The sequence below is a fragment of the Theropithecus gelada genome, chromosome 1 (assembly GCF_003255815.1).
Source record: "Theropithecus gelada isolate Dixy chromosome 1, Tgel_1.0, whole genome shotgun sequence".
Taxonomy (NCBI): domain Eukaryota; kingdom Metazoa; phylum Chordata; class Mammalia; order Primates; family Cercopithecidae; genus Theropithecus; species Theropithecus gelada.
In genome coordinates this window covers 169,414,899-169,438,650 of record NC_037668.1, presented here as the reverse complement: position 1 = coordinate 169,438,650, position 23,752 = coordinate 169,414,899, and the positions used below count along the sequence as shown (strand labels likewise).

Sequence of the window (23,752 nt, the reverse complement as noted above, 5' to 3'; positions counted from 1 at the left end):
TTATAACCCCAATCATTATCCTTATTCTATAGCCCACTAAGCTCCCTCTTTCACTAACTCTCTTATATGGCCTCAATCTCCATTCATGTAAATGACTCCCTCAACAACCTATGTACAGGCAATCTTGTGTATGCACTCAGTTCCATATCAGCTTTTTACGGCTCAGCTATGTTTTGGAAACTATGTCTGCAAACTGAAATTTTCTGTCTCTCTTGTCATTTGACTTCAGGTTAGATTCTGTCAGCAAAGAGGCACTATTGGCAGATTGGAATACAGAAGGAAGAGTGTTAGTCTGAATTCTCCAGAGAAATAGAACCAGTATGTTACATATTTAAAGAGATGTATTATAAGGAATTGACTTACTAAACTATGAAGACTGATGGTGTGAGAGACCCAGGGAAAGCCAGTGTTGGAGTCTGAAGTCAGTCTAGTGGAGAGACTGAGGAGGGTGAGGTCCACCCTGATGAGGTCCACCCACATTATGGAGGGCAGTCTGCCCTACTCTACCAATTAAAATGTTAGTCTCATCAAATTCACCCTAACAGAAACACTCAGAATGTTTCATCAACTATCTGGGAACTCTGTCGCCCAGTGAGGCTGACATAAAACTAACGATCACAGTAAGTGAGAAGCTGTTTTGGCCTGTTATTTTTGTTTTGTTCCGCTTTTGTTTTATTTTTTCTTTTTCAGTTTGTGTTATTGTTTTTGTTTTTTATCTTCTTCTGGCCTTTTAAGTAACAGCACCAACAGCTGGTGCATGTGGAAGCCGGGCTTCTGTGGAGTATATCAGCAGAAGGCACGCCAGAGACTGCAATCCAATCACAATAGTGGATTTTCCATAGCCTCAACACTATGGCACTTGAGGACTTTGACTCAGGTGGTGGCAGCAACATTGAGGGATGCTTTTTGAATCCTTGGATCTCCAAAGTCAGTGATTGTGTGGCTTCTAAATTCTTGTAAGGCAGCGCCATGATACTTACAACTTCATCATTTCACCTTAATTCCTCCTGTTCAGGAGTGGAACAATCTCACATTCTTATTTGTGTTCCTTGAGTGCTTTCATAATTTTGCCACCAATTCCCCCTTCCAATAGACAGCAATTTTTGTTTTCTTGACTGGATGCTTCTGAAACAGTCTGACTTCTGAGATTGTTGTTTTAACATTTTCACATTAAACAATCTTTCCTTCCTCCACTTCTTGGTCACTCAACCTCTATAGTCATATCTTAGATCATGCCACATCCAATGAGGGGATAATTCACGTGTCGCCACAAAGGTTACTCCTTAGAGCTTTCTTTCACCAAACTATCTGAAATTTACCTCCCTATCTTTCCCTATAGTTTTTATCTGTACTCAACATAGAAAAGATAAACATTTATTATTTGTCTCCCATCTGTGCCCATCGCGAATGTAATATAAGCTATCTGAAAGCATTATCTTTGTCTACTTGCTCATTTCTCTATCTTTAGCCCTCTAGAAGTTCTGAAATGTTAGTTTCTCAATAAATGTTGATTAAACAAATGCATTGCATAATGCACAGCCAAGTTCATATTTTGTCATCTTTCCATTTTTTTTTAATTATTCTTCCCTGAGTATTTTTTTTCTCAGACAGAATGTGTACTCTTTTAATCCTTACATTTCCTGAAATAATTTTCTTACATCTAGAGAAGTGGGTATGGGATTCTTGATCTCAGGCTTTTCTCTCTGATGTATATACTTATTTTTGAACCATCTTGGAATTTCCAGTATAGCAGATACAACAGTTGTTGCAAATGTATTAATTTTATTGTTTATATAATTTAAATTTTTATTTTAGATTCTGAGGGTACATGTGCACATTTGTCACATCAGTACATTGCATGATGCTAAGGTCTGGGGTACAAATGATCCCATCATCCAGATAGTTAGCATAGTATCTAACAGGTAGTTTTCAGCCCTTGTCCTCCTTCCCTTCTTCCTCCTCTAGTAGTCCCCAGCGCCTGTTGTTGCCATCCTTATGTGTCCAGTGTTTACCTCTCACTTATAAGTGAGAACATGCAGTATTTGGTTGTCTGTTTCTACATTAATTCACTTAGGATTATGGCCTTCAGCTGCATCTGTGTTGCTGCAAAAGACATGATTTCATTCTTTTCTATGACTGTGTAGTATTTCACGGTGTATCTGTACCATATTTTCTTTATCCAATCTACCACAGATGGGCACCCATCTGTGCCCATTTTGTAGAATGATTTATTTTCTCTTGAGTATATACCCAGTAATGGAATTACTGGGTTGAATTATTTTCCATTAAAACTGTACTCGTTTTTTATTGCTGCAGGAAAAAAAAAAAAAATCACAAACAGCACTTAAAAAATGTACCACAAACAGCATTTAAAATAACACAAATTTATTTTCTCACAATTCTAGAGTCCAGAAGTCTAGGTGGTCTCAGCCGGTTTCTTCTCTGTGAGTTTCCCAAGGCAGAAATCAAGGTGTTGACCAGCCCTGGCTCACTACTAGAAGCTCCAGGGGAGAATCTGCTTCCAAGACCACTCATGTTGTGTGCAGTTCAGTTCTATGACATTGTTGGACTAAAGTACTGTTTCCTCCCTGGCTCCTAACCAGGAGTCAATTTCACCTTCTAGTGGACTCCTACATTCCCTAGCATGTAGTCTTCTTCAGATTCAGAGCTGGAAATGGCTGGTTGGGTCCTTCCCATACTTCATCTCTCTTTCCCTTCTGCCTCATCTCTCCTTACAGTGCATTTATTTGACTCCAGCCCCAGAGTTTTCTTCTTGTAAGAGCTCATATGATTTCAGACTAGGTCACTTGGATAACCCAGGATAATTTCCTTAGTTTAATGTCTGTAACCCTAATTACATCTTTGAAATCCCTTTTATCATCTAACGTAACATATTCACAAGTTACAAGGATTACAACATGGACATCTTTGAAGGCCAATCTGCCTACCTTTTGGAAATAAGCAGTACATAATTTATAAGTAAAACAGTCAGTAATCTTTTGTTTTCCTACTGGAAGCTTGGACAAGTTTCTCTTTGTCTTTGGAGTGAAATAATTTTAGCACTATATGCTGAGATGATTGTTTTTTTCTAATATTTTAATCTCCAGACTCACATCTTTCCGCAAAACAGCCTACCATTTTTCCTACTATTTGTTTATTATCGTTTTTCTATCTTTTGTTTTTTCTCTCTTATGAATATCTATAGTATTGATTAGGTGTTCCAGATACATCCTCCAAGTCCATTCCCTAATGTGTTCTATTTCCATGAGCAAGTCTATTTAATTAGAGACCTATCTAGGTTATTGTTTGTTTTTCCCTTCCTTGGTTATTGGCCCTCTTAGATGATTATTTTCTTTTAGCTGCTTGTTGAGCAAGTGGTGGCAATTCTCAGGAAAGCAGAGACGTCTTTGCTTCTGGGGGCCGGCAGTACACTGGCTGTGAGACCCTGGCTGAGGCGTCAGCAAGAAACCTTTCTGACCCTGTTCTCAAATTTCCCACTCTCAGTAGATGAAGAGGCTTCGGCTAAGCTCTTTAGTTCATCCTTAACTCTTTGGAGGCCAGGCAGATTGGTAAAATTCACCCCAGCAGATGTCCACCTACACTGGATCTCCAAGTTTAAACAATTCTCTGGTTCCGATTCATTCAGTCCTCACTCAAGCGCTTTATTCTAGTCTCAGGCTCTCCAGTTTCCAAATGGCAAAAAATATCCCAACAGCTTCCTTCTTGGCACTTTTCTTGCCTGTCTCAGGAGGCATGAACAGGTAGAAGCTGGTATTCAGAGTGGAGGAGGAAAAGGATGTGTTAAGCAGACTTCCTCCAGGAGTCTTCCTTGCACTTTGCCAAGTCTTCGTGTTTTTTTCTACTACACTTTAAGTAGGACACTCAATTTTTCTTTGAATTAATTATGTTTAAAGATCCGTTTTATCTCCATTATTGGTTTACTGACAAAGTCCCTTTGATTTATTTTATTTTATTGCGTTTGTAATGACTGTTTCCAGAACTTAACATTTTATGTATGGTATAAAAATTAAAACAATACAATTCCATTTGCTCCATTCTGTCTTTTGCGCTACCATTGTATTTTGCTTCTACATATGTCTTCTTTCTCTGATTAACAAAATATACCTTTCTTGACTACTTCCAGATTTTGTCTTCTCGTTTTTAGATGTCAAAGTGCCCTCAACAATTCCTAAGTTTTAAGTTCTTATTTATGCCCCCTTGTGTCTTCTGGTGATTTATTAGTAGGGGAATAAAGTAATAGATGCGATTAAATTGTGCATTCTCTGCAGTCCATTTTGGCTTTGTTCATACCACTAGTGTCATACATGACTTTCCCAAAACATCATAAGATTCCTAAGATTATGTACTAACAAAGTTCATCTCTGTAAGCATAATTATAATCTGATATACGCCAAGTGTTTAATAGGCATCAATAAATAACACAGGCATATCAGAAATATATTCTAGAAAAATTACCTAAAAGTCCTCAAGAGAGTAGGCACGATATAGTTAAACCAAAGAATACATATTAGTGTATGCATGTGGATGTTAAGGCACAAAATGACAATGATTGGTCTTAATACAAGTTTCCTGAGAGAAATTCTTTGTATTTTCCAGTCAAAACAATTTAATTCTCAACTGATATCCCAATCAAAAAGTGAACTATTTTCCAAACAAAATAATTTTTTACTACCAAACTTTGTATTCCACATGTATTCAACACACATTATTATGTGCTTTCTCAAGGCTGTCTGAAGATAAAACTGATTAAAAAGTAGACAATTTAGAAAATAACAGTGAAGTCCATTTTTATGCAAGCATAGCCCTCCTACCCACAAAAAAACACTATTCTCACACTAAAAATTAAATAATAATAACAATAATTTATTGGTTCATATAATGAATTGTGTTCTCTATTACTTACTTTTTATATATTAACTCAGTCTTTTCACAACAATTCTATACAGTATTATTATCTACATATTATGGATAGTAAACTGAACTTAGAGCAGTTAAATGATATGAAGTTATGCTTACTGAATTGATTAATGAAAAAGACATAATATGAGCCCTGGACTGCATGGTTCCAGAGTTTGTTATCATTATTCCAAATGGCAATCACATCTTAAAGCTTACAAAAAAAAAAAAAGGCAACTCCCTGCAGTCACTCTGGTGTGACGACAATTATCATTAAGAGGATAATTAAGGAAGTTAATAAGAGGTGAAAGAAAATAAGGTAAATGTATTAAGAACAACCTAGATAGCATGCACTTGGTAAACAGAAAACGTTCAGCACAAACTAAACCAGAATGGAGACCATTTATTATTGATCGTTAAGCTATCTATTTTTAGCGAAGGCTTCTTACCTATCTTTCATGAGGAGTCAGCAGTTAACTTAGCGAACAGCCTGCCCTGACCTAGAAGAGATTGCACTCAATTGCTGCTTGAGAATACAGGTGAGAGAACCCCCACCAGGTATGTCATGGCCTCAAAATGCACCATTCACAATGATAGATTTTAGCTCTCTGCAGTGATAAAAACCAGAATTAGAAGATAAGGTTCTGGGAATAGGAACTTTTGAGTTTTTAAAGGCAAAGCTCCCAGTGCAGATAATGCGTGAGACTAAAAACATCCAGGATGAGACTTACAATTTTACATTTCATCTCAGTCCCCACTTGCAAGTGGGTCAAACCTACCTACTAAAATGTCATATATAATTTTGTTAATATATACAAAATAAATATATAGGTGTATAATATTCTCATTCTTGAATGGGTGACTGCTTAATTAAAAAGCAATATTAAAAAACAGAAAATAACATAAAACAAAAATTATATTAGGTAAGAACATATTTCAAATATAAAAGAATTTAAATCTATTACGATTTTTAAGACTTCAATATTAATTATTTCTTTTAGAAAAATGCATTTGTTTTAAAAAATATTTCAAGATAATCTCATGAAGAATGTTGGATTTGAGTTAAGAATTTACTGTGGAGTTTGCTTCTTTACAAAACATTCTCAAGTGTTATCTTTGACACAAACCCATACAAAATAATTTTGTTGTTACAAAATTCTAAAACAAAATTTAATTAAGAAGTTGAATACAAACTCTTATGTTACCTTCTCAAAATACCTGTAAGTCATAATTAATTCGCTTACTTAAATAGGCCCTGTATATAATTACAAAGGCATATTAATTGCAAATTATTTATTCTGTGCTTCTTAAAATGCGCTTCTTCTAAAATGTTAACTATACATTTGGCAGTACAAATTTTTCAAGCTTTGGCATGGTTTATAAGGAAAATATTAATTTGAATGAAAGGAAATATTGAGACTGCAAACTTTTATACCACCTGGCAAATGTCAATTTGTACAACAAAATGTTATCAGAGAAAAATAGTCACATGGCAGGAATAAATAATGTTTAATATCCCATATACTCCCTATGAATCTCATTGCTGTGGACAGTTACTGGAAAAACTTAATTAGCAATGGCATTCTGTGCTGAAAGCATCTAACACTTTCAACCATGCCTGTAATTCAAACATTAGCATTCAAATCAGCCCACAACTTGCATTTTGGTATTTATTGAGTGAATACCAATTAAATTGTCCCAAATAATCATTTCCATTTCCCATAGATTGTATACCTAATAGCTAAGAGTCCCATGAAACATATCATCATTTGAGATGTTGGGATTTTACATTTTCTAGGGAATTTTTTTTGAGATAATGATAAAACCAGGTTTTCTATTGTTAAAAGAAATGTCTCACTCTCCTGAGCACTATCTTTGTGTCTATGCAAAAGATATTAGTAAATCATGTCATTAGCCATAAATTCAGGGTCAATATACTTTGCCATTTAATAATTTATAAAAGGTGACCATGCCCTACCCTGCATCCTAATGTATGAACATGGATTTTCTTTATTTCAAAATAATAGAAGATTAACAGATTTTCAGGAGAGGAACAGGATTCAGATCAGACAAAAGTAAAATAGAATTTCAAGAAAACAAAATCAAAGAAAGAAACAGAAAAGAAAAGTTAAAAATACTAAACAATAATGGGAAGAGAAAAACATGATGGCACTTATGACAATGCTGTGAGTATTTAGCCAATTTGTTTTTATGCTCCATACAGTTGCTAGTTCTGTAACCACGGCACCAGCTCAAACTGGGCCTGCTCTGTTGATATAACAAAATGTCAGGTTATCTTTCAGGTAAAACAGAGCCAAAAACTGTAAGTCATATAGTCAGGGCATGTGCCCTAGAAAAAGCTTTGACCTCTAACAACATCTGGAACCAAAAGACTGGGACAAAATTAGAATGTGAATGCTGAAAACTTTCAGAAGTGAGGGATTCCTTGACTTGGAAGTTGCAGGGCTACACTTTGCCTCAACATGGCTTACTGTAAATGACCACATCTGAAGCCCTCTAATCAAACTCTGTCAAGTAAACATTCCTAAATCCTTTCTGTTGTCCTCTAACCCCTTAAAACTTGCTTCAGGCCCAAAATCAGGGAAACTGATTTGAACCTGTCTCTCTGTTTCATGGCCAATTTTGCAATAAAGCCTTCTTTTCTCAAAATCAAGTGCCATAGTTATTGTCTTCTCTGTGCATCAGGCAGCAAGCCCATTTTCTCTCTAACAGTTTCAGTAATTTTATTGCATTGTTCTGCTCTCACAAATTCTAAAAAAAGCAAAAAAGGGAAATTGTTCAAGGCATAAATTTGGGGGTTATATGGAGACAAAATTGGCCAAAATTATAAGGTATGTGTGTGTAATTTATAAAAATTATATCCAAGGGAGTTTTCCAAATTAAAAAGTTGCAAAAGTTTTACTACTCCGTCATATCTTTTTGCCAGAAGTCATTTTCACAGACTTACACTCTGGCTTATAACTGTAAAAATTCCTTCTTATGATCTCACACAAAACTTAACTGAAAATAACAGTTTTAAAACAATGTTCTTAAAATATATGGTTTGGAATGCTTAACTTATAATATATTTAAGTATTTCCACTTGATAAGGGTATTGTTATTCCAGAATGTTATTTTCTATCAACTGCAAATATTGGTTAAACATCTAGTATTTTCCAACTACCATAAGAGACACTGGCCAAAAAATGGTAAGAAAGGTAAATTGAGTCTTTGCTCTTATGAATTATAAAAGTCTAGAAGAAACACTGATAATTAAAGAACACTTATATATTTCACAGTTTTTAGAATGCTGAAGAAGCATAAACCTTGACCATATCCCATAATTTAGACAGACTACAAGAAAGTGTTATAGAGAAGCTAAAATCTAAAAGTTGAGACTTCAATGATGAGTAGGAGTAAATGGAGAAGTAGAACTTAATATGAGACTCATTTGAATAAGGATTAATTATGGAGATTATATTGAATGTTACATATAATTATATTTTACATTTTGTATAAAATTTTATTGCTTCCTTTTACATTTCTCGCTTATTGTCATTTTGTCTTATTTTGTTTGTTTTCAAAACTTATACATAACCATTATGAAAATTTAAACCATAGCAGGAAGAATAAGGAAGAAAGTTGTTAGTCAATTGCCAGATCTTCAGACAAAAGCACTTTCAGTAATTCATTTATAACGTAAGAAAAACTAATGTGGAAAAAAAAAAAAAAAAAAAAACTAGGAATCTAATATCATGACAGTGGCAATTAACACCATTAGACCATGTCGTAATTCTTCATCCAAACTACAGCACTTATCTTCTCACTGTCCACTTCCCAAGTAGCTACTTGCCTTTAGACTTCAACCAGTAAATAGAGTTCAAGAACTTAAACATCCAGTGTTTAAATAGGTTTTAATCAATGCATAGGAAAATTCTAAGTACTTCTGAATTAAGCATGTTAATCATGTTTAACATGATCATAGTTTTAAACAATAAATTAGTTTAGTTTGTCTTGAAATAAGACTGAGAAGGTGAATTGATTCAATTATTATTATGACATTGAACTAAAACAGGAAATTATAACATTGAACTAAAACAGGAAATCAATTAACATAATATAGTTCCTTATGTTAGAATCCCATGAAATAATATGAAAATATATAAACACATGTAAATTTTAAAATATTAAAGTTTGAAGTAAAGTAGTTGCAAAATAAATCTATCAGTGTAAAATTAGAAACACCAAATTCATTATAAATGATAGTGCTTATTATTGGTTACAATATGTTGATAATTAAGCTAAAGTCATGCATTTAATTCCCGGATGTTCCAGTTTACTCTGCTTTGTTTTAGAGACACAGAATGAATCACAATTCCCAGCTGTCTTGGAAGTGTGTATTATTGATGATGAGGGATACACTGCCAATATGTGGACAGATTAGTCCAATTCCATTACAATGACAGAAAAAAACAATTCTGAGCACATTTCCCAAAGAGAGTGGGTCAGCACAGCAGCTTAATTTTTATTTCAGTTTGGCACTAAACATGTGCCTCTTGTAGACAGATGCGTAATGACAGTTCTTTGCAATGGTAAAGGGAAGATTTTTTTTAAAAAACCATGTAACAGCTTTCCAACACAGGTAATTTTAAAACTCTGAGATTCCTGAACAATATAGCCAATTTATCCAAATATTTCAGGCTCAAGTTACAAGGCACATATTAAAAGTTCTGATTTGGCAATGTTAGTTTCTGACATGTCCTGTAGTTCAATATTCAGAAAGTGGTAAAATAAATGATGGAATCTATTCACATGAGAAAAATTCCTAAATAGTCCAAAAATAGTTTACTTTTATCTTTACAGAGCAGTTACTCCCCTCTCTGTGGCCTAAAATTATTCCCCTATTTACCATGCCCCTGGTTTTTACCTGTCATGTGACACTAAGATCAAAATTTAAAAGTACTCTAAATGAAGTAAAACTGGAGCCATGGGCATGTCGCAAGGCTATGTGTCATTGAAAGCATTAAATGTACCAAGAGAGTAATGCTACCATTATCTTTAACCTAGTGGAGATAATGAGAGACTCAAGTATTAGAAATAGGTAGGAAATACTAAAAACTTGAATACAGTGGCGAAAGATGTTTTCTTATATTTCCTGTTAATATATTTTAGGCATAGTGGTTCCCTCTTATAGTTTTATTAAAAGGATACATATTATGTTTAGATATTTTTAAGCAATTTAGTTTTTGTGGATTCACGTGAGAATTTAATCATCTTTTATGAAGAAGGCATTTGAAATGGAAAAAAACTAAAACTTTTGAAGTATTCACATTATATGCCATGCTGTATGCTTAACACTTTATATCTAATTTAATCCTCACTTCAAAACAACCTTAAAAGTACTCTTTTAAGTACTGTTAGTCCTTAAAAGTACTAAAATGAGTGATTAGTATCCTCATTTAATGATATGTAAAAAGTTGTTCAAGGGCTTTAAGCTAGGATAACCCTAAGTTTTAAACAACGAATGTACACGTGGACTTTTATCACTTAGTACCAAGAGACTTCTTTTTATTCCAGTCTCCAGTTGTTTTTTTCTTTTTTGTGTGATAGTACAATATTCAGTTAGATATACTACTACCCAGCTAGACAATGTTTTCGCAGGCCCCCTTTCAGCCATGTGTGGATATATAACCAAATTGTAGCCTGAAGTACAAGTTGTGTCTTATTTTCATAACTACAGGCTGGACTTAGGATGTACTTGCAAGAACAGGGCAGCCATCTTGAGCCATAGATAGAAACCACGTTTTGAAAATGGGAGAAACAAGATATAAGGAAAATTATTCCCCAGCAGTATCAAGCTGGGGAAACAGTCTTAGACAGACTGCCTAGACATTTCTGTTTGTTTAAGTTGCTGTATTTTTATGGATATTTCTATTTTACGTTGTGTGTGGTGTGACACATTGTTAAAACAGCCTACATGATATACTATGACCAAGATATAACTAATATATAACATTGTTTTTATGTTTCTTGGTAATTATACCTTTGATGTTGAACTTGAACAAAACGTATTCAATCTTATGATGATGATCATAAGTTATGAAGACGTTTGCTTGTAATGCAGAGAATACACAAAGAAATCAAACCTCAGTTTATCCATTTGAGTTGTTATAATTTAAGAACATATTACGATACATGTGATTAAAAGCAATAAAATTGTATATAGTTAAACTTAATGTTATATAATCATTGCAAATTAAGAGACATATCCACATACTGGTGACAGTTGTAATATTAGATAATATCTCAAAACCACTACTTAATTATTTAAAACTAAAACACACACACACAAGACATACACAAAACAACTATTATACCAAATAAAACAATGAAATGGAAATAATTTCAATAATGAATACATTATATAGTGGAAATTTCATATAAATAATGAATAACCTTTTCTCTAGCACTGCTGCATCCTTTGGCATAAGAAAATGGTGAAATATGTCTAGGTACCACCTAGACTACCCGAAAAATAGAAGCACTAGGCAGAAAGTAGGAGCACATAGAAAGCCTACTGCAGATGAAGATTAATTGTGATGAAGATGCCTCCAGAACAAAAGTACTGCTAAATGTCATCATGTAAAAAAAGTTTCCTTTTTATCACATTAACATATCAATGATCCTTTGTCTAAATTTACTTTAAGAGACTCCCACATTATATTTGGTAATCATTAATTTTAGTATTTTTAATTTTCCAACAATTGAAAAATTAGCATATGCATACCATACAAACATAATTGTTTTAAAATTTGTAAGTACATTCCCTTAAGTTAGATGAGAAAACTCCTAAGTTGCCCAAATAATGTTATTACATTGAAATTCAGAATTTTTAGTGACTTTAGAAGGGAAATAATTGCAATTAATCTTTCATATTAATGCAGTTAGGTAATTACTAGGTGAATCATAAAACAGTTTGTGAAAGGTAAAAAGACATTAGGCGATAAGATGGCTATATCAATTTTAGAGGCTATTTTATATTTAAAGGCATTAAGTATGCTAAAACAGGTCTACTGTTTTTAAATGATAAAAGTATGCAATAAAACATATTTGAAAACCATTTCATAGAGTTACTAACCACATACTATTGATACAAAAACTTGTCATAACTATATATCTATATTTACATGCGTACATGTATAGCTATATTTATACCTAGCTCAGTTGTACTAGTGTATGTGTGCATTTTTCCTTTTTTAGTACTTCCTAATTAGCTTTTCCTCTTTCTCAGTAGGGTCAGCTCCAGGTCACAGCACAATTACACATATCTAAGATTCCCGCAACACAAACGTAATATTCTACCTCATTTTTGATGTTCACATTTTTTCTCTCATTAAGGATCTGCATGAATCCATATGTCCAGTGTCACATTTCACATTGGATTACTCTGTAATTGTCAGAGTGTGAACTTCCAGAAAGGGAAATTATTGGTTTTATAATAAAGCATATTTTATATGTTTTTATAATGAAGGGCCAGGTCTTGCCTTGCACTGGCCATAAATCTGCCCTGGCAGATTTTAGTGTGCCTGAATGCACACTAAAAATCATGCAGAGAAGGCAGAGGCAGAAGCAGTGATTCGTAAGGACAGTTTTTTCAACAGTGTTTCTGCTTTGAAGAATGTAGAAAGATGAGGGCACTTCTATTTCAGTAGTTTGAAGGAAAAATTCTTGTTTGACAACTATGGCATGCAACATAAATTCTCATAGTTTGGCTGTTTACAGCAGTTGGTAAAATGTCAGAGTTGCAGTATGTATCAGTTGCAGAGTATCAATAGCAATGATGTATGTGCTTTCTTATTTGGTAAGACTGAACAAAGAGTGTTGCTTTTACTTCTGCAGGCGATCTGTTACATTTTTTGGTGAATATTTATGTATTTATTTATTGACAGCTATTAATGAAAGTAGTTTATAATACGGTTTCCTTTAGAAACTGTAAGTAAATGAAACATAACACAAATTCTGATATGTACAATCTTACCAGGTGAAGATAAGGCATAGTAATGTAGATATTAAAATCAAAACTTGATTAAACATTGCAGACTGTGTTCGCTGAATTGCTCTGTGTAGATCATTCTAAAATAATACAGAAAAAAAGTTGTAAATTTTGATAAATACTGAATATGCATGAGTTTCATTACATTTATTAGAATACATTTCATGTCAACTCTCCTGTACATAAACATATATACATAATCAATGCATGTATTTCAAACAGAAATATTAGCATATTTCCATTTTTGCTTAGATCTAAATGTAACTTACTCAAGCTTGCATAGTACAAAGATATTGGTATGGGAAGACTACCAAAGCACTGAATTTCAGTTTCCTTGCATTACAGACATCTGAACAGGTGTTGCACTTACTCCCCCAAAACCCCTACATGTTAAGCATGACCTCTCACGGAAAATCCTAATTTCAAAAGATCAGAAAATAGTATGTTTAATTAAGGAAGAGTGAATAGATGAGTGAAACTACAAACAAAGCTCATTATCAGAAAAATTAACATCAATTAGACCAGATAGTTTATCTTGAAAAGAAAAAAAAATGAAAAAGACAATAAACAAATTTTTTCTAAGTTTAAATTCTTTAGCATTATGATAAATGTCAATTCATGATATACTATATTTTATCTTTCCAATAGCAAACAGTAAAAAATAATTTTTAGTGTTGTTTAATGTACAAAAGTGAACACTCACATGCACTACCCCTCAGGTACTTTGTTATAAATTTCTAGAAGGCAATTTGGTAATATAAGTCAAAACTCAGAAATACATCCTATCTATTTCAAGCATTAAATCATTAAGTATTTACTCAAAAATATAATTTCGAAAACTTAACCACATGAAAGTCATAAGAGATGGGCACCAATATTTACGTTCATCTTTATTACAAAATTATAATACTTAGTAAATAAAATAATGAATGTTCATAAATGTTAAAATAACTTAAATATGTAATACAAAAATTGTTACATAAATTGATAGCTACGTAAATTTAGCCAAATCCATTAAAACTGATTTGAAGGAGAAATTTTAATAACATAAGAACTAGTCCACTACATACCAGTATATGACAAAAAATTCCAGTTATGCAAACATACATTATTATTCCATGTATGATATGTGTGCATATTTTTGCATAGAAAATATTTGAAGGATATAAATTATTACTAGTGTTTAGTCTATGCAGTAGATTGCTGGATTTTTGTAATTTGTATCATTTTTATCTCCATTTTTAAATAATAAACGCTTAGGCTTAAATCTGTACAGCATGAGATAACTAACTTCACCAATAAAAATATCTCAATGAGTCATTATTTGTCTACCACTAACGTGTCTACCACTTATTTAAACAGAACTGTTTTGAAGACAAATAACTAAGTTGACTGATTTGGATTTCATCTCTCACCGTTTAGTTTCTAATGGCAGAGGTATTAATGAACAGAAAAGTAAATACAAGTTTAGCATCCGGCAAGAAGAGATATGGAAATAAAATGGAAAATGAATCTTAAATTAATAATGCAAAACAGACTTTTTTACTGTCAATATTTGTCTAATGTATCCTGTCTTGTTTGAGTTATTTTTTCCAACAACTAATAACACAGAAATTAATAAATAAGTTTACTTTTTTCTGATATATTTTTATTCATTAGCAATTTAGGCAATCTATATTTAGTCAAACAGTATTTCATCGGGGCAATTATGACAGCCCAATATTTCTGCAAATCATTTCACAGGCCACACTCTCCCACCCTTTGGCCATGTACTTTCATAAGACTCCAGTGGTTACTCGATACAAATGTTTAGAAACATTCATCCAGTTGTGAATACTAAAATGTTATCCAAATATTCCTTTGGCCAAAACTGTAGTCATAATGTCTGTTTAAAACCCATTTAAATGGAAAATAAGTTTGCCTCCAAACCAGTATAATTTTCAACGCAGTAAAATTAATAATATTGAGCCCTTACTTTGTTGTGCCAGATAAAATACTATACACACATATTATACATATGTATGTGCGTACATTTTGTGTATATATATGTATATATAATTTCATTTGATTATCACAAAACTTGTAGGTGCTTTTCTTTGCAGATAAAGAGAACAGCAAAGAAGTCAGATCATTTGCCTATCACATTGTTCAGCACATAGTGAATATGTATTAACATTTGTGGTATGAATGATTCAATGGCAATGCCTTACAGCTAGCTTTGAAGTACTAAAGCCTGTGGTAAAAATGTTTTGGTCATAGTTATAAAGCATGCCGCCAAGCAGATTCAGCCTTGGGCAAAATGCAACCGTGGCACAGCTCTGAGTTCTCCATCTTTTATTCTACCTCTTGCTTCCTTTTCCCCTAATGTCCCACTCACAACCCCGCTCAAGCAAATCCAGAAGGATGACTCTAAATGAGGGACTTCTAGCTCCCACATAGAATCTTAGGAAGCCCCACAGATGTTCACTGAATATGAGACTACCTACAATTAAGAGCAGTTTAACAAAATCACTTAAGTGAGCCCTCAAAAGCCAGGAGTCCCATTATGCATCAAAAAACTGCCTTGGGAGGGAAGGATATTTGTACTCTGAAGATTGGCTACGTGGCTGAACCAGTCCAAAAACCAATAAGGTTTTTAGTGATATTGAGAAATTCTGAACCATTTTTGTTTACCAGTCATAGGACCTTACAAAGGTAGTAACTTGGCAATATGGACATTTTACAAGTTTTCCTTCTGATTAAGATACAGCAGACTGTTCATTTAAGGTCTGTTAACCTACAAATTTATACTATGTATCTCTTTAATTATTTAACAGTATTTTACCAAAATGACTCATTTAAAAAAAAAACATTTAAATGAAACAATTGACTATGACCCTAAATTAATTTAAAATATGTTTAACAATGAAACACTTGAAAATTTAGTTACAGCTTAATTAATTCCAATAGTATGAGTTATACGTTATGGGAGAATGCAGAATAAGAAAGTTCAAGACTAGATCCTAAATTATCTCTTTCTGTTTAGTCTAAACATTGAAAATAAGAAATGGTTTAAAAATCTTTTCATATTTGCACTTCACTTCTATACTTACAATCATATTTTCCAAGGCATGTTTGGCAAGCCAACAGTTCAGAAAGACTGGGACAAATAGATTCCTTAAGGAAGGCCAGAATATCTGGAAAACAAACCGAAACTAGACTTTTATCTCAAAGCGATAAATCATACCCAGCAGACTGAAAAGAAATAGAAAAAAGTTATTAAAGAAAGTGTAATAATTTAAAACATGACAAATAATGTAAACTCACTATTAATAAAATGCAAGAAATTGATATGTTCTTTCATTCATTGTCTAAATCTTTCTTAGGGAAATTATTGCAGAAGCAAAAAGAAAATAATAAGCTCTCACCAGATGGCAGATATCTATGCTAATTCTATCATTAAATCTTTTAGTGTGGTGGTTTGTAATAGACATTGGCTTTCTTTTCTCTGTGACTTGAGGTATTAAGTAAGAACAAAGAGGGAAGGTACTCTCTCTTTTTACAATATTGCCTCTTATTCTCTTTATGTTAAACCACTTTAAGTGACGTTGGGGAGCTATGTTCAATTAGAATTATATTTCGTTAACCTGTCATTTAATCTAGTCCCAGTTGCTTCTCTAGATAAATCACTCAAATTAAAATAATTATCAGAAGAGAGCAACAGCTCCAGGTAATATCTACTTATTTTCAAAATCTCCCAAATAAAATTCAAATAAAGTGTTACAATGTATAATCCCAACAGACATTATTACAACTTTATTAAATTGTGATTAAAATATAATTTTGCAACAGGAAAGTGTTGAGTTACATACTTATGGGACTGTAATTGAATAGGATCATCATGGAACTGCACTTTGAACACACTTTGAACACACTTTGAACATACTTTGAACACACAGCACTTTGAAAAGAAGTAAAATGTTGGGTGTCTGACTTTTGGCAATCTCCTCAGTAAAAAGAGAATTGGACTTAATAAATCTTGTGGCTAAACCACAGATAAATACTTTCAACATATTAGAAACTTTTGTAAATAAGTTTCCAATTGGCTTATTTAAAAAAAATCCACAATATAAACAATAAATGGATAAGTAATTTCTAGTAATTTTAAACAATAATGACATTTGTCAAATGGCATCCCCAGAGCATATAGCTCTTTAAAATATTTTATTTGCTATTGTACTAAATCATTAGTTTCCATTTAGTTACACAATGCAGTTATCCAGTCAATTTTATCTTGTTGCTTAGTATCATGATTCTAACCAAAGTCTACATCCATTTGTCTTAGCTACCATATTATTTAACAGTATCTAGATTTAAAGATTTTACTTAAGTCTAATTACAAAAGTGTTTTTTAAGGTTCTTTCAGGACTTACTGAGATAATGAAGGGAACCGCATTAATTATTTCCAAGATGAAGGGTATTCGTAAAATCTGTTCCCAGATGTTTCCCTTCCAAGAAAGAATGAATAAAAATGAAAGTCAATTATACTGCATCTTATTAAAGGGGGAAAAAGACAGCACTTAGAATTTCTCTAGCAATAAGGATGCTTCCATTAACAGAATACTGAATATTGTATAGAGATGTAGCAATGACTTTTAGAGATTATTTTTCTTAGTGTAATTGTGCTCTCTCAATTTTGTAAGTTCAAGAAGTAAAACAAATGTTTGTGGAAACCATGAATATTGCACATAACATTTTTTATCAAGTAATATGTCATGGAAGAAAACGTACTAGTAAAAATAAAACACACTAACAAAACCTACAGAGTCAATTAAAAAGTGACAATCTGAAGTTTTACTTACTATAATAATGATTTCACTAACCATCAAGTATATTAGTTTGTGAAACATACCCTTGTTAACAATCATTGGTATTAAAATTGCTTTCACATTAATACAATTTAAAGGAAGGTATTTTTCAATCATCTAGACTAATCTCCCTACCCACATAATACAAACATATTAATCAGGACTGAGTATATAATTTGCAGGACCCAGTGCAAAATGAAAAATATAAGGCCTTCTAATAAGAAATTAATAATTTCAAGAAGGTAACATTAGAACATTCAACTAATCATGAAGACCTTCTGGTTGTGGAACCCTATGCTGACCCTGATATTATGCACAAAATACATGTCCGTGAAGCTGACCCTAACATTAATAGGTCACCACTGAAACTTTCTTGATTGGTGTCTGATGATAATGAGCACAGACTTTCCTTTAAAGCAATTTATTCTTCTATGAAGAGATCTGTGTATTAGAAAGGCAATTTGAAATCTGCTATCCCTGTAATCTCCAATTATCCATTATAACACTAACTATAAAACTGGGACTCTTTTTATTAATTTTCCTTAAGGCCCCAAAGGCTTAAAACTACATTGATGGAACATACTTGCACATCCCAAAGCAAAGGTTTAGAGCAGCTATTGTTTCTATGTACTAAGAAATTAAGTAATAGGTTTTGTGAGCATAGTTTATCACTCTCATCCAGGCTACATAAAAACAGTAAAGGAGTGGGAAGTTAGAAGAAAGGGAAGCAGTGAGAATGCCTCCTTACAGAGATACTACAGGTGCTGTGGTGCATCTTATCACCTCAAGTTAAGTGAAAAGGGCTGTAGGGAACCAAACCACTTAGCTTGGCTCCAACATGGAGACTGTATTTGGCTACTGCCCAAAACTTTTTAAAATGAAGAAGTCAAAGAAAAAGATGACTGGGTAAGAGCAGGACATAATCTCTCCAATTTTAAGGCAAAGTGCCTATTTTCTGGGAACCAGATATAGACCCTAAAAAATGGAACCTATGGTTATTTAAAAATGGCTTACACTCAATAAGACTGTGTAGCTGAAGGTGAAATGGGACTTCAACAGATGGTGGACCTGAGAAGTCCAAGGTCTGTGTGAGAGCACTAGTGGCTAGCCTGACACACTGAGGCCTCCAGGAAATTCAAAGGCCCCAGATAGGCCGCAGAATCTTTACATGGGAGAAAGAGCCAGAGCTTGTGTCTGACATGCGGAACAACCAAAAATCAGACAATAACTGTGCCAGTCAGGCAACTTCAACCCAGAAACGGACTGCACTTCATTCCCTGTTCTTCCTTAGCCTTAAAGGGCATTAAATAAGAAAGGAAGTAGAAACAGCAGATAGGCCTCCCATGATAATTCCCTGTTCCATGTAGGTCTGAATTGAGGACAGGGAGAAGCTTTCTTAGAGGAGAATTTTAAATTTTTGCATATATCAATCCTAATTTCTTAAATACTAAACTGAGATTTGCTGTATGAATGAAAGGACCAGAAAAGCTATGGCACCTCTCTGAGATGTCATCTGATTAGCATGGATCAGACAGAGGATGCATGGTTTTGAAGAAGTGTAGAAAGACTGGTCTTTTCCTACTACCACTGAATCAGGACTATTTCACAAAAGAGTTATAACTAGTCATAGTTATGCCATGTTTTTTTTTAAATTGTGTAGGTAATAATATGATTTCTTTCATCAGTTTTTACACGGCATCATTTCCAGAATGTTATCCTTTGCCTTACTCTTCCTTTATTGTATTTTCACTTTTCATTTTACATTTTTCTTTGGTGTCAATGATTGTGCACAGGAAGAGACTGATCTGAGTAGCAAGAAAGGAAGGTTATGGGAACAATTTCTACTAGTGATATAGAAGGATATTTCTGTTAATGCCCAGCAAAATTAGTATGAACTGTGGCACACTGTATAATTTAGTTCATATAAACAAAAGCCTTTTATCTCTCATGGCTCTCTTCTCTTCATTTCCATTTATAACACATTAGACTTTTATGATTCTTATTTAATTATCTGTCTAGGTTGAGTTTGTTTCTGATTTTTCTTCCACATTAAAGCCAGAAGAATCTTTCTACAATGCCAAATTCCCATTGCTCACATAATAAAATCCAAACTCATCACTGTATTGCATGAAATTTCACAATTTAAACTCTGGCTACTAGCTTGGCTTGTACTTTTGATGTTTCTGTCCCTATCCTGAACTCAACCAAAGATTCATCCATGCTGAATTTTATATCCATCACTGAACAAGCTAAGCTACTTTATGCTTGTATACCTCTGCCCACATCTGTCCCCCTAGCTGTAATATTACACCTCCACACCTTCAATACTAATCCCCTCGGCAAGCATCTGCAACATTTCAGTGAACTAATTTTTTAAAATGCTTGTGGGGGCTCAATTAATATCATGAATGAGTAAATGATACTCCCAGCTATTTCATACATACTCTTCCCCTTCTTTGATATAGTTATTTTATTTTTGGAGCTTAAATATTTGCATTTCTTTCCATTGGATCCAAATGATCTCATTTGAAAGAATGGCATTGTTTAAAACCTTTATACTTCAAGTAATCACGTAGAAATGATCAAACTTGTAATTGCAGAGCCAACTGAAATTTTCTGGAGGAAAGGATTCAAGAGTTCTTGTTTATATGCCCATGTTAAGTAATTTCATCCATGTTTCAGCTTCAATTTATAATCAGTAATAAGCAGAAATAAGTAATGACTTCCAGTATTGTATCAATAGCCTGAATCAGTATTTTATCTCTTGAGATTCTGACTCAGATCAACTGCTTAATCCACTGCTTCACATCAATGCCTCAAAAGCACTTTACATATAGTATTTCTAAAGCAAAACTTATGACTTGCTCCCTGACTTATCTCCCAGTAGCACAAACCAAAAATCCTGGAGAAACTTTTTAAATTTTCCTTTCACATTATACTATAGTTATACTTACACTATAATTTATCAATAAGACCTACTAACTTGTAAATAGATCTTGAGATTTTCTAGTTTTTATTTCAGCTCAGTTCTCACTTTTTGACTTGTTAAGCCTAATTAGCCACTATCTCTTCATTCTTGCCCCATTCCAATTCATCTACTGCACTATTACCTATCTCCTGCACCTTCACCCCAGAACAGGCCTACTTTTCAGAACTATTCAGACACTTACACGACAAAGACAAAAATGTGATTATATCATACAAGACACTATTTCATTTGTCTCTTGTTGACATCTCCAACCTTAAAGATCATTCCTTCCATAGATGTAATATATAAAGTATATTCACTGCTTAGAACATGACTTATGTATACTTTTGCATATAACTCTTCAAGAGGCTTGGAAAAGCTTTACCTTTCTTTCCAACTTCACTTTGCCAAGTTAACTCATACCTGCCTTTCAGCTCGCAACCGAAATCTGAGTTTTTAGAGGCTTTCCTTGCCCCTTCATCATATGCCCTCTAGGCAGGATCTCCCCCGACATTAGGCTTCTTGATCCTCCATCAATTTCTTTCACGTCATTTTTTTTCATGTCAGTTTGTATTTATATACTTAATACATTACAACATTTTAAACTCTGTGAGGTCAAGGTCAGGACAAGTATATTTCAGGATTGCATGCTCTGCTCCTAGCACAGTGCTCGACAGTCTGAATCTCCTAAATAAAAACTGTTGGTACATTATGTCAACCATGGATTGTTGCTTCACACCACATGTATGCATGTATGTGTGTGTTTGTGTAAGTTTGTGACACATGAATGAACTTCCCACAGAGGACTAATTTTCATGGTCTAAAATTGTACAGTGGGGCAACGTATTTATTGCTAAAAATAAATGCATCTCTTTTCAGTTATATGCATTGAGTTTCATTCTAAGATTTCAGGTTGTCTTCTGAACTACGAGATACATCCATAAATTATCTTTCTTAAAAATAGCTAATGAAACATAAATATAGAAAGGATCTACAAGTTTCATTGGCCAAGAAAGAGTCCCAATAAGCCTAAATCACAAAAACCTAAGGATAAATGCTAGTATGGTGAAAAAAAGCACGCATTCATACAATGCCACTATGTAAGAAAACCAAGAAATAAAATTGAAAGGCAAGCACAATGCCTTTCAAAATTATATTAAATACATTTTCATTTCATCTTATTTTCATGAAGGAGATTAAAAGCATTATTCTTCTTCCAAAAAGTAACTTCTTTAGTTTCTGGGTAGTAGCTGTATCTGCTCTCAGTGGCCAGTCCTCCCTATGTTCCTCTTCTTATTGATAGAATTCAATAAAATATAAAGAAATCTCAATCCAATTAGTCTACATTTAGCATGGACACATCATTTTTAACCAATAATAATGCAGGAAAATATGCGATTTTCTAAAATGCATCACACTTTTATTTTTTTCATAAAGAAACATGGAATCTTGGAACTACTATCTGTGCAACCCTAAAGAGCACTTTAAAAATTAAATTAGTTACAGCAGTTTATTTGTTGCATGCCCAGATTAGACCAAGGAACATCTTGTAAATACTTTTTACTCTTAAATATTAAGTATAACTGTATTTTAAAGTATTTAATACAAGGTTGGTAATTTGTCTTCTTTGGATGAATTTAAAATAGTGTAGTAACGCTATGGCAGTCTTATTTTGTATTTCTGCATATAAACCCAACAATATTTAGATTTACCATTTTCAGGGCAAGATAAGCAAAATCAACAGTATCTGGTATTCAGGAGTCCTGGACTAAATTCTTTGTTCTTTTCCAGAAATAAGCCAGTATGGTGTTAAACTTTCAAAATTGTTGCTTTTTGTAATGTGATTATGGAAAAAAGAATTGGAGATTTAACAAAAAGGTTCTAGGTATGATGAATTTTTATGTGTGGAGGTTTGGAAATTGTGCAGGAGTTTGTTTTTGTTTCCTTTTGATTTAATGAATGTGTGTGCATAAATAGAACTTTATTTTGAAAGCAGTTGATAAAGAATTAGAGGGTATTTATGACGACAAAAGAATAAGAACTTTAGTTTTGGGTGATTACCATGTTTGTTTTGCCAACTAGCTATAAACATGAATGGAATGATGATTTAAGCACAGACCTGCACTTCTATATGACAGAAGACAAAATAAGTTCATGTCATGGATGCTAATTCATTATCTGCTAAACTCAACATGTACTTTAATAGTTCTAGCTAATTTCACTTTAACATAGCCTGGTTTTCAAAACCTACAGTCTCAATGAAAGTTAAAACTATTTTAGTTGTTAATGATTTAGTTATGTTTATTTTAGAATGTCTAATTTCAATAATTATAAAGTACTTGTATAATGCTGTATTAAGTGTATTTTTTAAATAATATATACACATATAGGCATATATATCTCTCTCTATAAATATACATAAATAAACAAATACAAGAAAGTTATATATGGATTTGCTATTAATATTACTATTTCAGAAGTATAAGTATCAAAGAATAATATCAGCAGTGGATAAAATTGCTGGTGCAATACAATATCCATTTCTGTGTGTCTGTATAGTACTTTTCTTTAAAAAATCTAACTTAGTCAGGCATGTTGGCTCATGCCTATAATCCCAGCACTTTGGGAGGCTGAGGAGGCAGCCAGATCACTTGAGCCCAGGAGTTCCAGACCAGTCTAAGCAACATAACAAAATCCCATCTCTTAAAAAAAAAACAAATACAAATATTAGTCAGGTGTGGTGGTGCACACTTGCAGTCCCAAGCCACTCAGGAAGGTGAGGCAAGTGGATCTATACTGCCTAGGAGGTAGAGGCAATCATGCCACTGCACTCCAGCTTGAGCAACAGAGTGAGAACCCTGTCTCAAAAAAAAAAAAAAAAAAAAAATCTATGTTGAAGGAAGAAGTAGTTTTAAATTCTGCTACCAAAACATGCCTTATTTAGAGACCATAAAAGACTACCAATTA

General features: G+C 33.2%; 1 protein-coding gene across 3 annotated transcripts in view; it reads right to left on the bottom strand.

Moving 5' to 3' along the window:
• KCNT2 (potassium sodium-activated channel subfamily T member 2) overlaps positions 1–23,752 on the bottom strand; it is a 405,986-nt gene that overhangs the window by 247,025 nt on the left and 135,209 nt on the right. For all 3 annotated transcript variants that reach the window (XM_025392809.1, XM_025392815.1, XM_025392824.1), the window contains exons 6-8: positions 17,383–17,457; positions 16,063–16,146; positions 12,956–13,050 (exon numbers count right to left, since the gene is read on the bottom strand). In XM_025392809.1, the coding sequence (XP_025248594.1) occupies positions 12,956–13,050; positions 16,063–16,146; positions 17,383–17,457 (254 nt within the window). The remainder of the gene's footprint in view (positions 1–12,955; positions 13,051–16,062; positions 16,147–17,382; positions 17,458–23,752) is intronic.